Source organism: Danio aesculapii, chromosome 20 (genome assembly GCF_903798145.1).
Source record: "Danio aesculapii chromosome 20, fDanAes4.1, whole genome shotgun sequence".
Classification (NCBI taxonomy): Eukaryota; Metazoa; Chordata; class Actinopteri; order Cypriniformes; family Danionidae; genus Danio; species Danio aesculapii.
The window spans coordinates 24,475,872-24,499,564 of NC_079454.1; the positions used below are offsets into that span (position 1 = coordinate 24,475,872).

Sequence of the window (23,693 nt, forward strand, 5' to 3'; positions counted from 1 at the left end):
TGATGCTTGTGTGGCACACTTCTGAATCTAATGGCAAATACCTTGTATTGAGCTTAGAAAATACAGACACATATACACACACACACACACTGATAACTTGGCAAGAAAGAGAAGACAAAGATGAGCAAAGCTGTATTTACAGATATGTGTTTTTGGCACACAAAAGTGTTCTTGGAGCTTCATATAATTATGATGAACTAACCCTAAAATTTTCCGAAAGGAGACTCATGGATTCTGTTACATAATCAGTAGGGCTGTGCAATTAATTGAAATTCAGTTTTAATTTCAATCTTGGCTTCTAACGATTATGAAAAAGCATTAATCGAGATAAACGATTATTGCATCATATACCGCTCCTTTCCAGTTGTATTTATATACATTTGTTGCTCTGCGAAGCTCAGTTTCACGTGAAAATGACTAAAAGCATGTGCTGCAATGTAACGTTTGCAGCATGTGAAGTGCAATATTCATTGATGTACATTTGAATCATTTATGTTTGGAAAAGCGTGAAAGAGATTGCATGCTGTTGTGTGTGTGCGCTCAGCCTCAGAGAGCAGAGCACACACATCTAAAGTCATATTAATGTGAGCGCTTTAATGGTCAAAAACATGCACATTTGTGTCAAACACGATGTTTAGTAATTAGATAATTAGATAATATGATAATTAGTCATATTAACCCTCATTTGTGTAATAAACAAACGAGTTGAGAATCAAAAGTCATAAACGTGAAATCATAAATCAGAACTGTACTGCTCTTAAAGTGACAGTGTGCAATATTCCTGCAGCCGACTGTTTTTATTATGATTAATCAAACAACAAAAGGACAAAATCCCTCACTGCTCTTGACTGAAGGACTTTTGTAGCTATAATTAAAGTTTTTTTTTTACAGTGAAGATGCTTAAAGCACAGTTTCATATTTTTATTCTATTGTATTTACTTCCCTTTCCTTTTTTACAGGCAGGAAAATAACTGTATATAGACAGAATTATTAGCCCTCCTGAATTATTAGCGACCCTTTTCCCGCCAATTTCTGTTCAAATATTTTTTTTCAACCCATTTCTAAACATAATACTTTCAATAATTCTTTAATAAGTCTTCTTTCATCTTTGCTAAGATGATAGTACATAATATTTTACTCCAGAAGAAAAAATATCATAGGAAATACTGTGAAAAATTCCTTGCACTGTAAATATCAATTGGGAAATATTTATATAAAAAAAATTCACAGGAGGGCTAATAATTTTAACTGTGTATCATTTTGAATAATCGTGATTACAATTATGACCAAAATAATCATGTTTATGATTTTTCCCATAATCAAGCAGCACTAATGACCAGTCATACACCATTTTATTTTTAGGATCTGCTCTTTTAATCCTTTTTCTTATCGTTACCAGTCAGCCAAACATTCAGTTGTTTCTGTTTAGAAGTGAAACATTACTTGGTGTCGTTTTATCACAAGTCTGATTTGATTAGGTAGTCCGAATCTACGCTCATGAGGAATAAAAATCACAAACCTGACATACGTATATTAACACATCTGCAAAAAATCCAATGTGCATCTGCAGTTTCACTATCTCTGATTTTGTTTAGAATGTGGGTTTTGAAAACTAAATTTTAACTTATTTCCTGTTAGGTTTCCCTCTGAATATCCTGTGCCTTCTGCCGCATCTGATCCAGCACTTTGACAACCCCACGGGGTTCTGTAAGGAGACTGCTGATCGGATCGCTAAAGTGTGCGCTGAGGAAAAGTCAGCCACGCTGGCAAACCTGGCACACATGATGAGCCTGTACTCCACGCACAGTTACTCACGAGACAGCACCAACTGGATTAATGTGGTGTGTCGCTACTTGCACGACTCCTTCGCTGAAATTACCTTTAACCTGGTCACGTACCTAGCTGAGGTGAGTGTGACTGACGTTGCTTGAGTTATACTATTGCAATTACGTACTGAACTGTTAAGATTGTTCAAGTATTCAATTAAATAAATAAATAAATAAATAAATATATATGAACTACACTTCTACTCAAAAGTTTGGGGTTGGCAGGATTTTTTAATTATTTAAAAAGTGTCATTTTGCATTCTTCTGTATTTGAATGAATTTATACTTCTTAAAGTACTATTTATAAATATTACATTTTATAATGTTGTTCTATTTTATTATATTTTAAAATGTGATTTATTCCTGTCATGGCAAAACTGAATTTTCAGCATCATTTCTCCAGTCATTAGTATCAAATGATTGTTCAGAATCAAAAATGTGTTGATGCTAAAAACTTTTTTATAACTTTCAATCTTGCAAAGCATTGTGCTGCGATGGTATAGTGAAAGTTTTAATATTTTTTCAGGGTTCTATTATGGATATGAAATTCAAAACATGCATTTTAAATGTTTGTGCATCTTTGCTGGTTCAAAGTATTGGTTTATTTCAAAAATTCCTTCTGACCCCAACCATTTGAACAGCATTGTTGTGTTTATATAAAAAATATTTGTATATATTGTTATGCATTTTGTATCATCATTATGTATGCGTTTATCTATTTACAGCTTAAAACTGCAACATAATAATGTGGTCACAAAAAATCTTTTAAAGCTTATCTGTGCTTTCAAATAACTTGGTGCTCAGTATGTTATTATGATCTGTTCTTCTGTTATAGTTGTTGGAGAAAGGACTGAACAGCATGCAGCAGTCATTACTGCAGATCATCTACAGTCTACTGAGTCACATTGACCTGTCTGCTGCTCCTGTCAAACAGTTCAACCTGGAAATCATGAAGATCATTGGCAAATATGTACAGGTATAAATGATGATTACTATTTCGGATGTCAGCACTTAGTCATTGCAGTCACTTATTTTAGTATTAATTTCCCATTTCAAGAGAATATAATAATTCATGTGTACTTAAACCTATTTTTATGTGCATTTTTGAGTATTGCATAAAAGATGCTTAATGGAAATGGCAAGATGGCATCAATTTTAAAAATGTGCTTTAAAAATAGTGTGCACACAATTGAGTTTGATAAACTTTTTATCCGGTATGTCAAAATGTACACAAACTACAATAGGAACCTATTTACTGAATAAATTCCAGCATGCGCTTGAAAAAAGTCATGTGATTTTGTTTTCTCAAATCATGTGATAACAAAAATAAGCAATAAGACATTCTAATATTTCTTGGACTTTCATAAATCTAAAATCCCTCAGCCAAAGTCCATCATCATAGTGGTTTAATGTTATTACCTCCCAGAACAGTTTTGAGCGGCTGTGCTCCCAAAGATTGGTCTCACGCCTCTAAAAGCTTCTACATGTTCATTGCATTTTGTCTTCGTCTTCTGAAGCACACATAATTTATTAAATGAGAAATAATTCCCACAGTGCCTTCTCCTGTAGCAGCAATTTCCATTTTTCTTTTTAATATTTGGTGCCAGTTTATCAGGAAGTGATGATCTTTAACTCATTGGATGGAAACAGTGAAAATGTGTTATGTGATGTTCAATTTAATGCCTAAATCTAATTTGTGTCTTTGGATGGATACATAGCTAATGTATGTTTGTGTGCAGTAATGGAGGGTGGGCTTTGCTGTATTTGTTGAAATTAAAAGTCTAGGGGCTGTTTGCTATAGTTGGAACAATAAGCTGTATCATTGCTTTTTCTACTCCGTGGTCTATTCTTTTTATCTCACAAATTCCTGAAGTCCCTTTTTACATAAAAAACAGCGAGATTTAGTGAAAAATGGCTCAAGGTTTTTGTTTTGTCCGTGTGTTGCCACAGAGCCCCTATTGGAAAGAGGCCCAGAACATCCTAAAGTTGGTGGTGTCCCGCTCTGCGAGCCTGGTGGTTCCTGATGAGGTGCAGCGCTCTTACAGCACAGAGTCCACGGGCTCCCCGGAGATCGCTTTCACACGCATATTCAATAACTCATCCAAAGAACTGCCAGGAAAAACACTGGACTTCCACTTCGACATCTCAGAGGTGCTATACCTGCTGTATTCTCTGTCTTCAGCAACTTTTATTTTTTACATGAACTACGGTTCAAGATGTTTTGGGTTAGGAAGTCTTACATTTCGGAACAGTTTCTAATGTAAGATGTTCCTAATGTTCAAAAAATATTTCAAATATCATTCGTCATTTTTATTTCAAATAAATATTTTTAACATGTTATTTAAACATATTCATTATAGAATCAGTTTTAAAATTGATAGTAATTATGTTTCTTGATCCCCAAATCGGCACATTAGAAGGATTTCTGAAGATTCACATGGCACTAAAACAAGTAATAATGGAGCAATAATGCTGAACATTTGATTGAGTAGTAAACAGCTATTTTCAAATAAAAAATATTTCACAATATTAGTAATGACGTTTTATATAGTTACTTTAATGTATTCTAACAAAGTGAATAGTTTGAATGTTGATTGAAAAACATTCAAAAACATAAACACCCGAAACTTTTGAAGAATAGTGCATGTGTAGTGTAATTCCTTTTAAATCATCATAGTAGCTCATTTGATGGTGTTTACCTTATGTTTTTACACTTTACCCTTAGACACCTATCATAGGTCATAAGTATGGAGACCAGCGAAGTGCAGCGGGGCGTAACGGAAAACCACAGGTGATTGCTGTGACAAGAAGCACCTCCTCTACTTCTTCCGGCTCCAATTCAAATGGTCTGGTACCAGTCAGCTGGAAGAGGCCGCAGCTCTCGCAGGTGATGTCAACGATGAGAAACATCTGTCAATTCATAATTATCCTGCTTTATGTGCTTTGCTGTGATTGTAATGAGAATGTTGTTGTTATCTGCTTCTAGAGGAGAACTCGGGAGAAACTAATGAATGTCCTGTCTCTGTGCGGGCCGGAGTCCGGCATGCCTAAAAATCCTTCTGTATGTTTTTATTTTCATATGCAGAACATTACTAAGCTAATATCAGCTATTGCCTAGCTAAAACTCTTTTTCTTTAGGTGGTGTTCTCCTCAAATGAGGATTTGGATGCAGGTGACCAGCAGACCAGTCTGATCCCCACTGTAGAAGAAGCGACACGGGAGGAGGAAGCACAAGCGGAAGATGCAGGAAGTGAACAGCAGTTTGGTGTCTTCAAGGACTTTGACTTCCTGGATGTGGAGCTGGAGGATGGAGAGGTGAGCACTTATAACTTGGATAAAATGGCACGAGTTTTGAAAACTAGTAAAGAATACTTGATTAGAGACCGAATCTCTGAAGCGATTCTCATTTCACTCATAACAAAAACACTCAATGAAGAGTATAGTATACCTGTGTGTTTTTCTGACTTCACATGCGTCTGTTTGTGCATCTCCACATTATCTCTCTGTCTAAGCTCTCCCTAACACTCTTATCTTTTTGTCCTCTTTTGCATCCAGGAGCTTCAGGTAAGTTTTAAGCAGTGTTCAGGGAAACATTTGTGTTTTATTCTTTCTGCTTGTTAAGCTGTGACAAATCAAACACTGTTTCCAGGTCCAGCTGTTTATTGAGCAGTCTTTGTTCGAATCACACATTTAAGCTAAGCTTTCATAAAGAGTCCCATATCTAGATGATTTATAAAAGATTCGTTCATTTTAGGCCATTTTAAATTTCGGTATGGAGATAAAGGATTAAAGTTTTTTCAAGAACATTGCAGTACACTGTGAGTGTATATTAGCAGGGGTGTACATAACTTTTTTTGGTGCTGTTCTCAAAGGAGTACTTGGAGATGTTGCTCTGTCCTGTTCATGGCGGAGTCTTCCTGTTATATTCATGTACAAACACCCATTTTTGTCATTTTGAAATATATGTACATATGTCTTATGTTTTTATATATTTGAAAACTTAAATTTAAACATGAACTCCTTTTTTAAATATGTGATTATGCTAATCACAAATTTAAAATACAAGTTAAACATTGCTTCTCAGATTTCAATATGCGGGATCAGCTGGTACTTTTACATGTGGCGCTAGTGCCTGGCTTGCAAGTTTGAACTTTGGACTTTTAGTTTTCATCATGCTAACACAGAGCGGCACATTCGTTTATTTATCATGAATATGTTTTGTGGTGAAGTTGAGAAGATGTTATATAAACCTTCTCTTTGCTTGCAGTGCATCAGTTAAGCATGTCAAAAAACACTTAAAACACTGTTTGACCAGTTCTAACGTGATTAATTGCTGCTCACTTCTGTGATTTTGGTGCAATTTGAACCTTCCTGGAGTTTGTGTGAACAATAGAAACCAACTTTATTTTATATTCTTTCTCCAAACCACAAGCAAGCTTATGTACCATGTCAAACGTCCCTTGAATTGCATCAAAACAAATAAAATCATGCATCAAAAGTGCTTCTCTAGCACCATTTCTGGCCTGCATTTGCTTCATCAAGCACCTGCATACTAGTTATGTGCACCCCTGTATATTAGCATGGATATTATTGTGTATATTAGTTTGGTTTTTGCTTTTGGGATCTAAGTCGGGCCTGGAAACGGTGATGCGTGACATTAGACCTGACAAGTGGATAAATTATAGGCCTTTTTATTCTTTTGAAAATTTGCTTTCTTTTAGCAAAGATTTGTTTTTGCAATTGTAGCGAAATACATGAATGCGTAAATGATTTATTTTCATTCCAATTAGAATGTAAAGCATTGTTGTGACGTTCTCCATCTTCCTCAACCCCATTGTGCTCTGTGGTTGTGCGTAATGTACTGTGTTTCACGTAGTCATTTTAAATTTGTATCTTCTTTCTGTAAAATTCATTCAGCGTTCAGTGCATCGCTCATCTGCTTCGCTCTTATTTGCTTTCTCCTGTTTTTCCTGCAGGGGGAGAGCATGGACAACTTCAACTGGGGTGTGCGGCGTCGCTCTCTGGACAGCATTGACAAAGGTGACGGTGACACCCCATCTTTGCAGGACTGCCAGTATTCGGGCAGCACGCCCAGTCTCATCCAGCCGGAGGACACCGATGAGTCATCTGAGGAGGAGGTACTGAGCGCTAGCCAGATTCTCACCCGCTCCAACCTCGTAAGTCCCCTCTCCTCTGGGCCCCCTTCACATAGGGGGCACCGGCATGGTGTGTCTGTGCGGCAAATTGGGCTTAGATGCTGCTGCGGCCTACTTAGGCGGGGTTAGACGCTTGCTTTCTGCATAACCCGCATTTCCAGTGTCTAAAGACACTCTCCCTGCCGCCCAGCCAAGCAAACTATTGATTTTTAGTACTTCAGAGCCCCTCTCTGACTTTTAATTCTATATTGAATTCTCTCTATTATTTGTTTTTTGGGGTAAGTAAGGTGATGGGGACCATTATTCTTTCTTTTAGTGATTTGTTAGTCATTCAGAGTAGCTTAAGTGCAAGGGTTGAGCTGCCTTGCATTCTTAACCTTTGATGTAACCGTTCAGACACTTGATGCATGATCTAACTAGAAGGCCCACACAGAATCTGCACACAAACACAATTCTGCATAATTGGTACAAGTTAGAAACTTTGGTCATTCCTACATGTCACAATTTGATCATACTTATAGCTTAAAAACAAGAACACTAATAGATTTTTATTCTAGTGTGAGACAAAAAAAATCAACACCTTACACAACTTTCTAGGTATACACAACCTAGAAAGTTGTATAAGGTTTTGATTTTTTTTGTAAAGGATATTTCAAATCATTTTTATACACATTTTTGAGAAACGTATTACTCAATGTTTATAATGTGTAACTTAATGTTGACAAAGCTGTTCTATATTGTACTAACTACTATAGTACTGATATCCAGCATTAATTTACCACATTTTAATAGGGATGCACGAAATATCTGCAGCCCATATTGTTATCGGTCGCTAAATGCTATTTTTAATGTTATCGTTAACGGTCCGATGTCAAAATTAGGCTGATATCTTTAAGCCGATAGGTTATGTAATTGTACAGAACTGCCTGCCTCGTGCATGCGTGGGTTTAACTTGTTCAGACTTGTCCAGTGCACTATAATGGAGCTTACCTCACATTGTTTATTCCTTCAAAGTTCGTCCTTTCTTTGTGTGGTATTGCTGTGCATTAATAAACTCAGTAAATAACCTTATTCCTTATCATTGTAGCTATGTTTGATAGAGTGTCATCGTTTATTTTGGTTTAAATCGCCTCAGGAAAAATATTACATGTGTAAACATAATAGCATCTCGTTGGGTTGTTTATAATTATTATTTTTTTATAGGGTTTTTTTTAACCTTTAATGGATAGAATAGTGCAGAGAATTGACAGAAAATAGTTGGGAGCAGAGAGAGGGGAAGGGTCGGCAAAGGACCTCGAGCTGGGAATCGAACTCGGGTCGCCGTGAGCACCATGGTGCTATATGTTGGCGCACTTAACCACTAGGCTATTGGCGCCAACGTTGGGTTGTTTATAATCTAATATGATTATTTGTTATTATCAACGCTCTGCTTGCTAAGTGTAGTTGATGTAAGATTGTTTTCAGGTTGATCAGAATATTTATAATGATTATAACAAGCGCATATTTACGCACGTACACACACAGTGATCCAACATAGCCTTCACAGCACCTCAAACAGCAGCAGGGGAGACAAGTGCCAGTCACTGAATCCAACATAGGGGTTCTTAACCGCCGCCACATTTTGTCTTTATATTATGCACTGTTTGTCATAAAGTCATCTGTGCTTAATGTGCTCAGGTGTTGTATCAAAATCTGACTCCGAGAACAAATCTGACTCCGCTTCGTGTGTACGCGCATCATACCGCACCTGCAGTTACACTTTCAAACTCACCGCCATTTATCATAAACCTTTCATCAATCATTTTTCCCGCAATTGACAGCAAGAACGAACATAGAAGCGTTGTCTGAATGACAAGCAGCATCTACATGTGTTCAAAAAAAATCTAAAATGCCAAATGGGACGAATTTATGTCGCATTTAATAAATGAATACTATCCGTGTTTAGCTTTTCTCTTGTATGGTGGCTACTGCCAAAACACCTCTCAAAACACTTTTTTGGACATTACATATTCTTACATATGTACATTACTGTAACAAATTTTATTCAAGAACATTTGAGCTGGTTTCAGTTCTTAGTTCTTTCGTTTTACTTTTATTTTAAATATATTTATTTTACTTGTTTTGTAATTAAATCCCATTTTTTTATTTAACCTATTGTTTTTATGCAACAGTCAAGTTACATCTTATTTTGCTATGCGAAGAAAAGGAAATTTTTGGCATGCTGGTTTATGTTAAATCATGAACATATAATCACCTTGCAATAATGTAGATAATCACCTTGCAATTTTGAAATTATTGTTTATTTTTTTGCTTTGAGTGGGCTATTCAGTTCATAAGAGCAGTTCAAACCTGAAGTTTTTTTTAAATAAAATCAGTTGTTCACTGTATAAAAATATAACTTTTTGAAATATTTATATTTATCGGCTATAGTATATCGGTTATCAGTTTCCAAATCTTAAGGGGTATCGGTTATCGATATCGGCCTAAAAATCAATATCTGTGCATCCCTACATTTTAACAGGTTTAATTTCCCAGAAAAGTGAGCACAATATTAAAAAACCATATCCCTTGTGGGCCTTCTCATTATCATTCAAAACGTTTTTCTGCATGATTGTTCAGATGCAGACTTTATTATTTTTTTTCTTCAAACGTCTCCTAGATTTCTATATTTTCACCCTTTTGCTTGCTATGGGGCATGATGAGCTACTAAGCAGAGCTAAAGATCCTAATATGCTGCTGAGTGAATGTCATCTTTCCTTTCCTGACTTTATTTGACATTTTTTCTACACTGTTTGAATAAGACAAAGTTGAATGTAATTGGTTTTGCCAGCCTCACGTAATTTTTTCAGCATGCCGCATGACATAAGATGAATGAAATATTTGAAATGCTTTTCATAGATCTATTAAGCACGCATGCAGAATAACACTTAGTGATGCAGCGTTTTTTTTCCAAAACTAAATATTGAATTTATTTTCCTTCCCACACAGCTTAACAGTGATTCTGCAACCGACGATGCCATATCCAATCACATGGATTCCCTACAGCAGTCGCAAGAGTCTTCCAGTAGTGTCCTGACAGAAGAGGCCACGCCCACCCCACTGCTGCACCGCCCAGATAGCCCCGCCCACGACACTGCCCGCTCTGACAGCAATAGCAGCCAGTTGCCTGAGGTGGGATCAATCAGGAGTCTTAATAATAAATTATGGTGCACGGGTGCTATTTAGCCAATTTGCATTTCGCTCTTTTGTGACGTTACCTGGTGCTGTTTTCTTACCTATCAAATTCCCCTTATCGTTCAGCGATGTCAAGCTTTTAATGCTGCTAGAGTGTTACCAAAATGTGTTGCGATTTGAAATATTTGGCTCTTTGTTTTCTCTGCCAAATTGCTGGCGCATGTTGTCTTTTTCTTGCACTGGGTGTTGCTTTATGGGACATTGGATAATGATTGATTATTTCGAGGGTGGGGCTTGCTTGCCTGCTTGATGTGTGATTGGGGGAGAGATTTTCATCAGGGACAAACATACACCTCAGGCCTGCTGTGCTAGAACTACCTCAAATTCGGTCCCAGAAAGGTTGAAAAACACACACGTTAGGCTCTGAGGAAGACCACACACTGCTCTCCACGGATCTGCGATCTCATCGTGAGTATTAGTGAAAAATATCCCACCACTCTATGAGCTTTACAACAGATGACCATGATCGTTTACTCGCCCTCCAGGTGTTTTTTTTATTCCGTTGAACACTGAAAAAATATTATGAGGAATTTTTCAAACTGGCTACCATTGACATCCAAAAAATACGATGGAAGTCAAAGACTACCTGTTTCCATTACTCTTAAAAATATTTTCTTCAGTGTTCAGCAGAATAGAATACAAACAAACTGCTGTAGAACAAGTAGAGGGCGAGTAAATGACCTTAAAGACCGTATCCTCAAACATGAGTGCACATTTTGTTCACTTTGGTCTTTTGTATTGCATCATCCCTGGCTGTTTTTCATCAACTGGTTTTAGCAATATTTATCAAATGTCTGTTTTCCAGCCATCAGCCTTACTCTAGATAGCATCTTCAAGGTCATAGAGATTGTCTGAATATACAATTAGGGATGCGCTTAAACAGAGAAGATAGCTTTAGAAACTCATGTATGTTGATATCGTTTTTAAAGCCCTGTTATAGGAGTCATTCATCCAGGTGTTGCCATTATTTCATTGAAACACAAATGAGGGTGTTTATTATTTTTTTCATTAAATGGAAGCAAAGTGTCCATGTGCTGTCAAGCTCCAAAACTGACTAATTAAAAGTTAATTTTTTAAAACGTTAATTTAATTAAAGCATTTAGAATATTTTGTAATTAGCTTATTTTTAGGTTTCTCTTTAATTTTAACAATATTTTGTGTTTTTTATTTGTTTAAAACTTTTTGGTGAATTTCAATTTTTGTTATTAATTCAGTTCAATTTTTGTTAGTGTTTTAATTGTGGTACATTAAACATATTTCTGCTACTTTATGAAGTTTTTCATATTTTTCTTTTTATGAATTTTTATGTAGGTCAAATGTCTGTTTTATTATTATTTTTGTTTATTTTATTATATTTTCTTTTATTTAGTGTTTTACTTTAATTAAATAACTACATTTGGATTTGTTTGAAACACAAAGACTTCAGAAGACATCATAAATGTATTGCATGAGTGCTTTGGATAAATTGTTTAGACCTTTTTTAGTGTTAGTCTTGAAGATTGATAACTCGGGGCCAGAGAGCAGTATACATATGTATATGTCTGCTTTTTGTTTCAGCGGCATGCCTTTTTTAAAGTCGTAAAGGTGAAAATGATGACAAAATGATTTTTTTTTTATTTTTTTTTTTGGGATGGGTGAAATATCCCTATAAATTAAAGAATGTCCCATTCTAATCCATTAAAAACAGATGTACTGCCTGACCGAGAGAACATTAAAGACTGCTTACAGGCTTTATTACTAACACTCAACTAACTGCTGAAATCTGTTGATGTTTAAATGGCAAACCCAGATCTGCCATCTGACGTGATATTTCTATAACAATTAAACAGGTCAGTCTTCATGCATAAAACTATCACCGTTGAGCTGATCTTCAGTCAACATGAAGCTGTGTATGTCCCAGTTCTTAGCAGAAAACTCCGCTTGTTGATGTTAATGAATGAACAACTTTTGATCAATGCTTACTCCGTCCAGCCAAGAGCAGCTGAGTCCAGTCATACCTCAATATCAGTTCAAGGGCATCTGGTCTGTCATTCTCCAGCTCTTAGCTTAATGAGTCCAGATAAAACCACTGATGGCCTTACTCATCTGCTTGGCCACCACAGCCAAGAACGCCTAAAAGCTTTCTGTAATACTGGCTCCACGCCACCCTTCCTTCTTTTAATGCATTGCACTCATAAATAGGAGGAGGAGGAAAAAAGGAATCTCAAGTTCGTTCAATTAGGTTGTTTCTTTTTTTATTTATTTTTTTGCTCGCTTGTCTCCTTTAAGTAGGTTTGAATAAAACATGAGTCTGAGATGGAGCATTTTGTTCCCAGGAATGCTTTACCATCAGTCATGCTGTGTGCTGGAATTTGTCTTGATGACAAATCGTCCATCAGAGATCTGGACATCATGTGACTTTGTTGCCGTTTGCACAATGCTTGAATGGATGCACATTTAATAAAAATGATTAGGCAAAAATATGAAACAAAATATGAGTTCTATATCTTACCTTTCTGTTTAAAAAGGCAAAATGACAAATGCGTGTTGATTTGTTCTCAAAGTATTTATTAATTTGGTCATTTTAGATGTTTTTACTGCATGTTTATTTACTAAACTGCACATTTATAAAGTTACATATGAACTAATTAATTTTGGCTTCATATCAGCCATTGTCCACACTGTATAAAGTCGCATTCACACTAGAGTTTGTGCTTGCAAAGTTCTGTCATACGACGTTTCGAAAAGGGATAAAACAATACGATTAAATGTTGATTTAAGTGATGTAAGTCCATATTTTACATTTCTTTACATGTTTTGATATTATATTGGTCTAAAGCAATCCCATGATGCCATTTTGCAGATCAGAGTTCACCAAGCTTAAACTTTCAAACGCAGCAAACTGCGCAACTTGTCGCACAAGCTTACGTTTTCGGTCTGCCCCATTCACATGCGTACGAATGGAAGTCTATGGGGCGAAATGTGCAGTGTGACCGCGGCTTAAGACATACATGTCTGTATAAGACATCTTCCAAAAAAAAATTTCAAATCCATGGGCTAATTATGTTAATTAAATTTAATCATTGTTCAAAAAATGAACCAATAAAACTTTTTTTGCATGGTTTTGCAACAGTAATCATAGTATTTGTTGCAAAACAGTGGTTATACAAATGGTAATCTACATGACAAAAAACATGGTTACTACACTTTTACTATAATCAAACCATAGCTACTTTCATACACCTTTTGTAATTAAGTAAATATCATAAATAATCATTCACTACATTGTGAATTGCATTAAAATTGAAGACTTCTGTAAGTATCTATGCAGTCCTGATTGTTCGACATGTTATGCGGCTTGGGGTAAAGATGTTTGATTGATTTTATAGTCAGCTGCTATTTAGCTCGGTGCTTGGTGTGATTTATGAATGGAGTTACAGTGGACCATTTAATATAGATCCTCTGATGTCATAGTTTTATTCCTGGGCGGGTCACATTTGCATCGTAAGTCAGTGGTGAAAGATTAGCCTCATAACAGTATTGATCCTCTCTGCTTTCCTAATTGAAGCGCTAAATGTGTGTCGCAAAGCCATTTTGTGAGTGGCGACGCTTAAGGGTCCCTTGGTGATGTTCATTCGAAGTGCAATGTTCATGCTGCCCACCCTGGGTTTGAACTCAAGTAAATGTCTGTTTCTGCAGCACAACTCTGGAGAGTTCTTATATAACAGTGGCTCTGCTTGGTGCTTATTGCATGAAAAAATGCTTGATAGTGAGTTGGTGTTAGTGATGCATGATATTGGATTTTTTGCATATAAATGTATATAATAAGTTTCTGATCAGAAAGATAATTCTTTCATTTTAACCAATAGCCAATGCTGATAACCATATTTTAACAATTCTTTTTGTTTGTGTTTTATGGAAAATTTCTCATTTACAAGGGTCATTATTTTTGTTCACTATATATCTAATCAGACTTGTGATTTTGCTGCTAAATAATGCTTAATTTCCTATTTCAAACTAACTTCAATTTTTGGTATTTCACCTAAATTTTGATCACTCTAACATGGCACCACCAGGTTCCAGTGGAGGTAACTTGGGGAAATATTGTAACGAAAAAGTGTTACAGCAGAAATTGAGTTGATTGATAGTAGGGCTGCACAATATCTTGCAAAAGTATTGTTATTGCGATAATAGTATATACAATATCCGTATGATAGACTTGATAAACATTTTTTTATGCATTTGTTTATCTAAATATGACCAATCAGATGGGGCCTTACTATCTGTATCCCCACCTCCCCAGCAGTTGCTTTTGTCATTATTGGCTGGGGCCACCAAAAGACAAACCCAGAGCTGAAAATAAATAATTATGGTGGGAGTCAAGACTAGAGGAAAATGAAAACAGCCAATCAGAGTCAGAATATCTGCTGAGGTTTTCACTCATTCATAGAGTTTTAAAGACTAAATGTTTGCACTTTGACAGTTTTTTTTTTTTTAGATTGAACTTAATTCATTCTATCTAAAAATATCTTGATTTAAAAAAACGAGAAAAATAAAACAGTTGATTAAAAACAGAATTTTTCTAGTAAAATGCTATATTATAAGATATAACATATTTTTGCATCCCTAACTGTTAGCCTCTCATAATCCAAGAGTCTCCTTTTAGTCGAAGATTCAGAACAACTTTATTATGTAACTTCTTTGTATTTTGCGTTCATTTTGCTTGTCTAATGGCTCGTTTCCACCAAGTGGTACGGTACGGTACGGTTTGGTACGCTTTTATGGCCGTTTCCACTGTCAAAAAGCGTACCGAGCCGTACCGTACCACTTTTTCGGCACCCTTTCGAAAGGGTACCAAACACGAGAAAGGGTACCAAAAGGTGAAGCCACATGCGCAGCTGAACGCTACTGGTTTACAAAGATACGTCATTCGTCGTTACAGAGATACGTCATTAATATCGTTCTAATATCATGCATCCCTAATAAAAACAAGCATTCAAAAGAGCTTGACCTAAAATACATTCTGCTCCTGTTTTATTATTATTTCTTTCTTTATCATTCCTGTTTGCAGGATGCCAGTGTAACAGCTGGGGATGAATTAAGCAGCAGTGTCAGTGAGGATACAGGGTTTGGCAGTGCCCCTCCTCTGCCCTCAGACCCCCCCGAGCTCTGTGACTTACATGACTCCCAGGACCCCACAGACGACCTGGATCCAGCCCCACCGCCTCCACCGGCCATGGACAGCCCGCCTGGGTCCCTCTTTGATGACGAACCAGGGATTACACCCTCCATCATAGACACCAGATTAGACTCCATGTGTGAGGAGGAGACCGTCCTGCCGCTGGTTTTGGACTCGGCCCCTGATTCAGTCTGTGAGGATGACGTGACGCTGGCTTTGAAAGAGCTGGATGATCGGTGCGAGGAAGAGGAGGCAGATTTTTATGGACTATCCAGGTTGGTCTATGATTTCTGTGGCGGTAATGCTTGGGGTGGATATTTGACTCAATAATGGGTTCTGTTTCAAAAGCACTGTTGTTGTTGTGTGCTGCCTATAAACATAACGCCCTTTAAAGGCAGCATCGAAGCCAAAATGAAGCCTAAAAACATTGATCCGAACACTTGCTTGTCTTCTCACAAAAAAAATAACATCCATTGAGAATCCTGAAATTTGAAATTATATATAGTAGTTGACATTTAAAGTTGATCAATATCATCAAAGAAATCCTGAAACCTAAAGCAACAACCATTTTTGTTTTGGGATAACTTTAATGATCTTTTGATCCTCTTTAATGTTAGCTACTCTAATTAGTACTTTGAAAAAAGTTTTTATTTGATCCTAATAAGTGCTTATTGACATAGTTGTAAACGTATAACAGCTTTCTACTTCCGTAAGCGGTTCGGTATCATGAAGACTTTGTTTTCAGGCAGATGTTTTAAAATCTACTTCCAAGGTTTATATATGAGATATAAAAGAAATTACATCTCTTATGTTAATTAAAGCTGCGGTTATTAGACAAAAAATACAATTAAAGCAATACTTTTGAGTGAAATAGTCTAAAAGTTTAAAATAACAGTTTGGTTTTATAATTAAATACAAAAATGTAAACGTTGTAATAAATAATTTTAATAAATAGAGAGTACTAGAACAGTGCTTATTTATAATAGATATAATTTATAACATTAGCATCGTCTTAACTCTTTACTGTGATTTTTGTTTAACTGAACTTTGGAGAAAATGTAAATATATTACTTTCATTCAAAAACCAAATCTAACTTCAACATTTGAATGGTGATTCATATACAGAAACTATCAGCATGCTATTGTTTTTAAATATATGTAGAAATATATTATTCACTGCAAGCAATGTTGAAATCTTTTGCAGTTGTTTCTATTTAAAAAAAAACAAACATTTTGGACCTTTATTACAAGCATTTATTCCATTCAACTTTTCATCAGATTATCTGAGACCTTAACCTTGTGCACTGTTCAAATTTACTAGCCTTTTGTTATGTTAGGGATAAAACATCCACTTAATTAAACTGTTGTAAAATGCATCTCATAAATATTGTTTTAAATGTTTGTCATAAATCAAAACTACTAAATTGTTTAGAAAATTACAGGATATTGACTCTTTAATTGCCAAGTTCACAAATGATATCACTAATTTGGTGAAAAAACACAAAATGATGAATTTTCAATATAAAAAGTACTTGTGGACTGGATTTTTTTTAACCTTTTATCACAGTCTTGGACATGTGAATGATTAGTAACAACACTGACTTTGATGCTGTTGTTAGATTTTCATTTTTTCTCCCCAATTTACTGTTGGTGGCTGTTTTTGCCTCATTGACTTCCATTCTAACCACATTTGAAGGTGCATAAATACACAGTCTTTGTTTTTATTTACTCCGTGTAGTTCTGAGGGCTGCGATGCATATTTTGATTTTCTCAGACACATCAAGGCAAGTGCGCAAAGGACACTCTTACAGACATACATACACACACTTTAATTTGCTGTTATATAAAATCCAGATACTAAGCATTTTTGCACACATCTATCTTAAGGCTTAATAATGCGAACTGGTGATCAACAGTAAAAATAAATAAATTTACCTCTTCCCAATGGAAAACCACCAACAATCAAAATGCATAATTATATGGTGTCATGTTTTTGTAATCAAAAAAATGTGGTTATAATGGAAATCAATGGGGCAAGTACAGCCACCAACATTAAATCAGGGAGAAATGTGTTTATTAATCAGAAACAATGCAACAAAGGCAATGTTGTTTCACATGTCCAAGACTGTGATAAAAAATCCAGTACACAATTACTTTATATATTGAAAATGTCATATTGTGTGTGTTTTTCACCAAATCAGTGACATCATTTATAAATTTAGCAATCTAATAGTTAAATTCCTGTAATTTACTAAACAATTTAGTAGTTTTGATCAGGACTGAGGTTGATTAGCATATTTATGCAAAAAAAAAACCATGAAAAAAATTATCTGATGCATTTTACAGCAGTTTAATTGAGTGGATGTTTTCATCTCTAACATAACAAAAGGGTAGTAAATTTGCCTAGAGTGTATTGTTTTTTTGTTGTTGTTGTTTTTTGTTTTTTTATTCAAAGCATTTTCTCAAGTGTGTCAAAATAAGATTTGTCACCAAAAATCATTCTGCCAGCTGAAACACAGAACAAGTTATGGCCATATAAAGACACAAAACCACCTCAGAGTGGATGAAAACATCCCTAGCAGTACATAAGGGTTAACTTCAGTATGTCAGCAGTCTATTTTTAACTCAGTAGTTCACTATCATTTAATGCATTGTGTCTCTTAAGTTCTCAGTGAATAAAGAAGCATTTTATTAAAGCTGCGAATAGTGATCTCATCATTTCTTTTGAAGGTCAGCCACTATACGCCTCTAAGCGCATCAGAAAGTGCCTCCACTAACTCACTTTATCCGTTCTTCCACATGTGCACTCTCACACACCGTTCCTCTGCAGTGCTGTAGATCAACCCCTGATGTGTCCGGCTCGTCCATGATCGATTAATAAAAATTATAGTCTTGTGATTCAACAGAGGGCTCTAATTTGATTTTAGAGCATGCACGGCACAACGAGGCCCTTTCCTTGCTCTTCCTGGCAACTTTCTGCAGATCCATTTAACAGCATCCGCGCTTGTGGAAAACGCTCTTGTGCGGTGCAGCAGCGAGCGGGGGAGGGAGAGAGAGAGAAAAAAACACAGAGCATCACAAACGCAGCAGGAGAATTTAGGCTAACACGTGAGGTGAAGAGCTCACAGAGAGAACGGCGATTAAAAAACGAGCGTCAGAGCAGGAAGACATTGAGGGGAAGGAGAAAAGCTGTTAGTGAGGATGAAGATGAAGGCCATGTCCTCCCCGTCTGGACTCCGATTCTTCTACTCGGTCTGCTTCATCAAGCTCTTCGGCCCGACAGGCCTGTAAGTGTGTGTTTATCTTGTGTTTTGATGCCTCTGCAGTAGATTTGGAGTGTAACAACACTGCAGCGCGGGGCATCTGCAGTGAGAGAGAGGAGGGAGAGCTGGGGAGAAAGAACAGCATGTCTTTGTTTACGTTTTTCCTTCCTGAATGATGTCATGCTTTGTGTCGCATGAGTCTTGCTCTGTTTGTGTTTACAGTCAAGACGAAGGCGACACGGACGGGTTTCCTGAACTCCAGGCCTCGCCACCTCCGTCGCCCTTTCTCTCTGCTATTTTGGCAGCATTCCAGCCTGTAGCCTACGATGATGAGGAGGATGCCTGGCGCTGTCATGTCAACCAGATGCTGTCAGACTCGGATGGGTCTTCTGCTGTGTACACCTTCCATGTGTTCTCCCGACTCTTCCAGGTACAAATAAGAGTGCTTCTGAGTTGCGAATTACATAAATATTGATGTACGGTATTTAGGGGATGTACTACCATTCAAAAATCTGATGTATTTTTTTTTATTAACATATTCATATAGCAAAGATTAATTAAGCACATGCTGCTGTACGTAATTTTATAATGTTACAAAAGTTTTCTATTTCTCATAAATATATATTGATAAATTCTCTTCCTTTTTTATTTATCTTTTATCTAAATATCTGACTATAATTTGTTAATGTATTAGAGTATTATTTCGTAACGTTAAATTTAAAGAACATGGATGGATCGATAGAATTGCAATTATTTTTGATTTGGCATACATTAAATAAATCCTTAAATTTCATGCTGCAGTAATGTACAGTAAAATATATTCTTGTAATAGTTAATCTGTAGTGGTATTTGGCTTATAAAATGGGTTGGGCACCAGGGGTAGAAAACCCCACTACAGTTACTCAAATAATTCCATTAAATAAAAAATAACAAAGTTTCAACAAATATAGGATTTAATCGATTAAACCAGAATCAAATGTTTAATCGACCAAATCAATATATTAATAAAGGAGAAAATTACTAAGCAAACATGATGTAACTTCAACACATTTAAGCTCAACTCATAAACCAAACAAACTTAAATTTCCAAGCCCAGGCACATTACCTATTAATACCCTTCACAATGCAATCAATGGGTGATAAATGTAAAATAAACTTCCATAACATATAAATCAAGTAAATCACTTCAGAATATACAAAACCAATTTTAATCAAATTCACGCACAAACAAATAATAATAATATTTCAAAGCCAAAATCATCACACAATAACAAACTTAGAGAACTTAATCGTACAATTCTAACATAGTAGATAGTCCGTTTGTGCACGCTGAAACAACTGTGTAATCAGTGGACTTTAATATGTCTGTCCAGTTTGTATTCGTTAAAGTAGGTTTTCCATTTGTGCAAGCTGAAACAACTGTGTAATCAATGCACTTCGAAACATCTCTTCTACCATGTTCTAAATTGATCTTTTAAACATATAAATGACCAAATTAGCATACAAACGATAAATCTTTGAATACAATAACATCATTCAATTTAAAGAAGAAAAACTTTGCTTACCCGATTATCCGTAGATAATACGGGGTCCAGAAAACTGCTTCAAACTAAATCCAAAAGGAGCAGTGATCAAACATTTAAACAAAAAGGAAAAACCCAAAACAAATAACGGCAAAATAAAAATAGGCACCTCACACAAATCAAACCCAAACACATGATACGTTCAACGCGCATCATCAAATAAACAAAACCTCCTCCAAAAAAAAAACACTCCCATTCATAAATGTTTCCGCTTCTATGTCCACATCGAAAACTTTCTTCTCAAACACTTGAACTTTCAATTTAAAGGACTTTTGATCCTTTGCTTCAGTGAACACCGCCACTCCCTCAGAATAAGAACAACCAGCATAAAAACATACATTTTCACAGCAACCGGGCTTGAAACAAGCAACCACGCTCTCCGCAAACAAGCAGCAGCATGCCCTTGTGACCTGGAACTACTTGCATGCTCTGTCTGCATGACAATGAATGAGAGACCGAACCACCATAACTTTCCATCAGATGACAGTTGTGAACCAATCACAAATCACCAATATAATACTAGAAATAAAATTCTAATAAGGACCGTCAAAAATCTATTCTAGCAGACTTTAAATCTAAAAGTATGACCTATTAAATAAAATGTTTGCACTAGGGATGCACCAAATTTTCAAGCTGAAAAAGGCTGCTCTGTGTGGCTTTCACACTGGAGGCAGAAAGCGATGCGCTATGAAACCCATTCATTTCAATGGGCTAACTAACTTCAAAATTCAAAATAGCGGAATATTCCACTTTGTGTTTCAGTGCAACCCTAGTTTGCACATTGTTAGCATTTTGTGTCCTAAATACACAATGTCATTTTTGAAGAAGTGATATCTGTTTTCATAAATGCTTGTAATCTGAATGATTTGTGGATTCTCTTTGGTCTCTTCAGCACATTCAAAGGAAGTTTGACTCGATTACCCATTCCTCTGTCCACTTCCTTGGGGAGGGTCTGCAACGAATGGGAAACCAGTTCCTGAGCTCTCTAGAGGTCATGACTTCCTGCTCCCAGTGCCCTACAGTCCTACTGGATGCTGAAACTGTGAGTTTAATATACTAGTACACTTCCTCTGCAATTACACCTCAATACATACATTAAGATGCTGAAAGATTCCACCATTTATTGATGTTTTATGTAGATTAATTTACTTTGGCTTGTGTATAGTTTTTATATTAATGTCAAATCAAAAATAAAACTCTTTGTGTTTTAGTTGGTCTCTTGTGGGCTCTTGGAGACACTAAAATTCAGTGTGTTGGAGTTACAAGAGCATCTAGATACTTACAACAGCAAGAGAGAAGCAGCCGAGCAAGTAAGTTTATAGTACTGACATCTGACATTTATCAGCCACATTAATTACAACCAAATTGAATATTTTTAAAGTCACTATTAAAATCACTATTTTCTATGGACTATTGCTTTGTTTTTGTTTTTTATGATTGATTTATAACCTGTCGATCTCATTAGATGACAGGAATGTGTTTTTTTTTCATCACAATGGGGGTAGAACAATCAGAATTTTCATTTCATCCAGACTTTAAACCATCTTGAAGTTATTTTTACCTCAATTTCACCTAATAGTTCACCTAAAAGTGATATCCGCCCACTTGTTCCAAACCTGTTTGAGGTTTTTATTTGTTTAGCACAAAAGAAGATATTTTGACAAATGTTGGAAACAGGGTTAGCACGAAATCCTTGAAAGTATGTTAATCGGGGAGAAATGGTTTTTATGTGTATTTTGTTTTGTACTTAGTCTATGAAACTTCTGATAAACTGTTTCCTAAATATTTTATTTAATGCAACATCAAATTGCTTTTGTTTCAGTTTTGTTTAGTTTAAGTTAATGGATACTCTTGAGCCAAGAAAAAAAATGATAGCACATTTATACATCTTAATTCTTGTTACATAAGCCTGTGAGTTGTTTTCAATAAAATCTATGCAGAAGTTAATCAGAATTTGAGAAAACAGTATAGGATTTTACTGCATATTCTTCAGTTTTATGCAAAACCACATTACCACAAATAGAATATCAGATCATGACCCAAAATAAATGAAAAACAAAGCTGCTTTGCATAGTTTTGTTTGGCACCATATATCTTACAAGGGAGCACAATGTAATCTTGCTCTTTTGAAATGTCACACATTAAGTCTGTGAATTTGAGGGTATTTGATCTGGAATGTCCTTGAAAAGTCCTTGCTACTTTGTTATAACTTTAAAATCTTCATCAGTTATACCCAGTTCTGATACAAATGCAAAGGCTATAAAGAACCTGGGAATTTTCTGCGCAGTTTATTTAAGTCATCTTAAAGGGCCATGAACCCTAGAGGTGTTTTCATACCTCTAGTTTGAAAAAAAGTCAGGAGAGTGGGTGAGTCCAGCTTTGTTTAGGTGGGAGTGTCGAGTGGCGAAAGAGGGTCATTACGTACACTACGGCTGATTTTCACACTGGCAACACAAACGCAGGGGAGCAGCATTTACAGCGGATCTGAGAGCTATGTGGAAGTGAAGAATTTTCAGTCCATAATATTGTAGTGATGTTACTTTAAGCTTAGTAACTACATCATACGATTGGCAACAAAATGTGGCGTCTCTCTGAACACTGTAACAAGTAAAAAGAGTCTTCAAAGCTATATCATGCATATTGATGTATATTAGTCCGCTGATTGGTTCGAACCAAGTCTTTCTCATGAATTAATGAACAGATGTGCTGAAAACTCACTGACGTCACTCTGGCTGTCTGTACTAGCCAGTACAATCTCCACGCTGGAATTTACACAAGGATTTCATCGCCGTGACGTAGCTTCAATATTTTCTCTAAACAATGCAAAAACAACCGTTTTTCACTTTCTAGCTAAATATGCGTGTCCTAATAATGTTTTTAGCAATGTGGGACACATATATGACTGTCAACCTCTCAAAATGCGTTTTGGTGTTTCGTGACCCTTTAAACTCGTCTTTAAAGCGTGATCTTAAGCTCTTGCAATGGAGAAAAGACAGCAGAGGAGAATGAGCTGACAGCGCAGGATCATAAAATGCTCCATGACGTCTCTTTGCATTTATTGTTGGCTTCTAAATCATATCAGGATGTGAGCTGATTTATCCAGCCTTCGCTTCCGTTAGCACCCATCCCGAATCTACAGCGGCCAGTATCTCTCCATGCACAGTCACTAAGAATAGCCTCACGAAGCCCCTAAATCATTTATCTGGACGGAGAGGAAGGGGAGCAGAGGGGGGCAGATGGGATAGTGGATGACTAGAGGACAGTAATTGAATGAGACACAGGCCCTGCCTCTAGAGCATTATATCCCCCCCCTCCATGTATGCTTAAACAGACCCTCTTTAATTTGCTAAGTAGCGCACTCTTATTAAATTTACCTCATGCACACTCACATGCACACTAGTCGTCTCTCTCACTCTCCATTTCTGCTTTGCACTCAAGGAAACGTCATCTGTCTTTGCTCTCAGTTCTTCAGA

At 36.2% G+C, this 23,693-nt stretch overlaps 1 protein-coding gene across 12 annotated transcripts in view; it reads left to right on the forward strand.

Annotated features, from left to right (window-relative positions):
- fryl (furry homolog, like) overlaps positions 1 to 23,693 on the forward strand; it is a 159,332-nt gene that overhangs the window by 125,150 nt on the left and 10,489 nt on the right. For 10 of the 12 annotated variants that reach the window (XM_056480793.1, XM_056480783.1, XM_056480787.1 and 7 more), the window contains 12 exons: positions 1,639 to 1,907; positions 2,662 to 2,802; positions 3,777 to 3,977; positions 4,552 to 4,713; positions 4,813 to 4,887; positions 4,965 to 5,141; positions 6,803 to 7,003; positions 9,971 to 10,153; positions 15,267 to 15,649; positions 18,860 to 19,067; positions 21,113 to 21,262; positions 21,432 to 21,530. In XM_056480793.1, coding sequence (XP_056336768.1) covers positions 1,639 to 1,907; positions 2,662 to 2,802; positions 3,777 to 3,977; positions 4,552 to 4,713; positions 4,813 to 4,887; positions 4,965 to 5,141; positions 6,803 to 7,003; positions 9,971 to 10,153; positions 15,267 to 15,649; positions 18,860 to 19,067; positions 21,113 to 21,262; positions 21,432 to 21,530 — 2,249 coding nt within the window. Of the gene's footprint in view, positions 1 to 1,638; positions 1,908 to 2,661; positions 2,803 to 3,776; positions 3,978 to 4,551; positions 4,714 to 4,812; positions 4,888 to 4,964; positions 5,142 to 6,802; positions 7,004 to 9,970; positions 10,154 to 10,514; positions 10,625 to 15,266; positions 15,650 to 18,859; positions 19,068 to 21,112; positions 21,263 to 21,431; positions 21,531 to 23,693 lie in introns of those variants that run through there. The other 2 variants (XM_056480785.1, XM_056480794.1) reach the window with 2 other exon arrangements.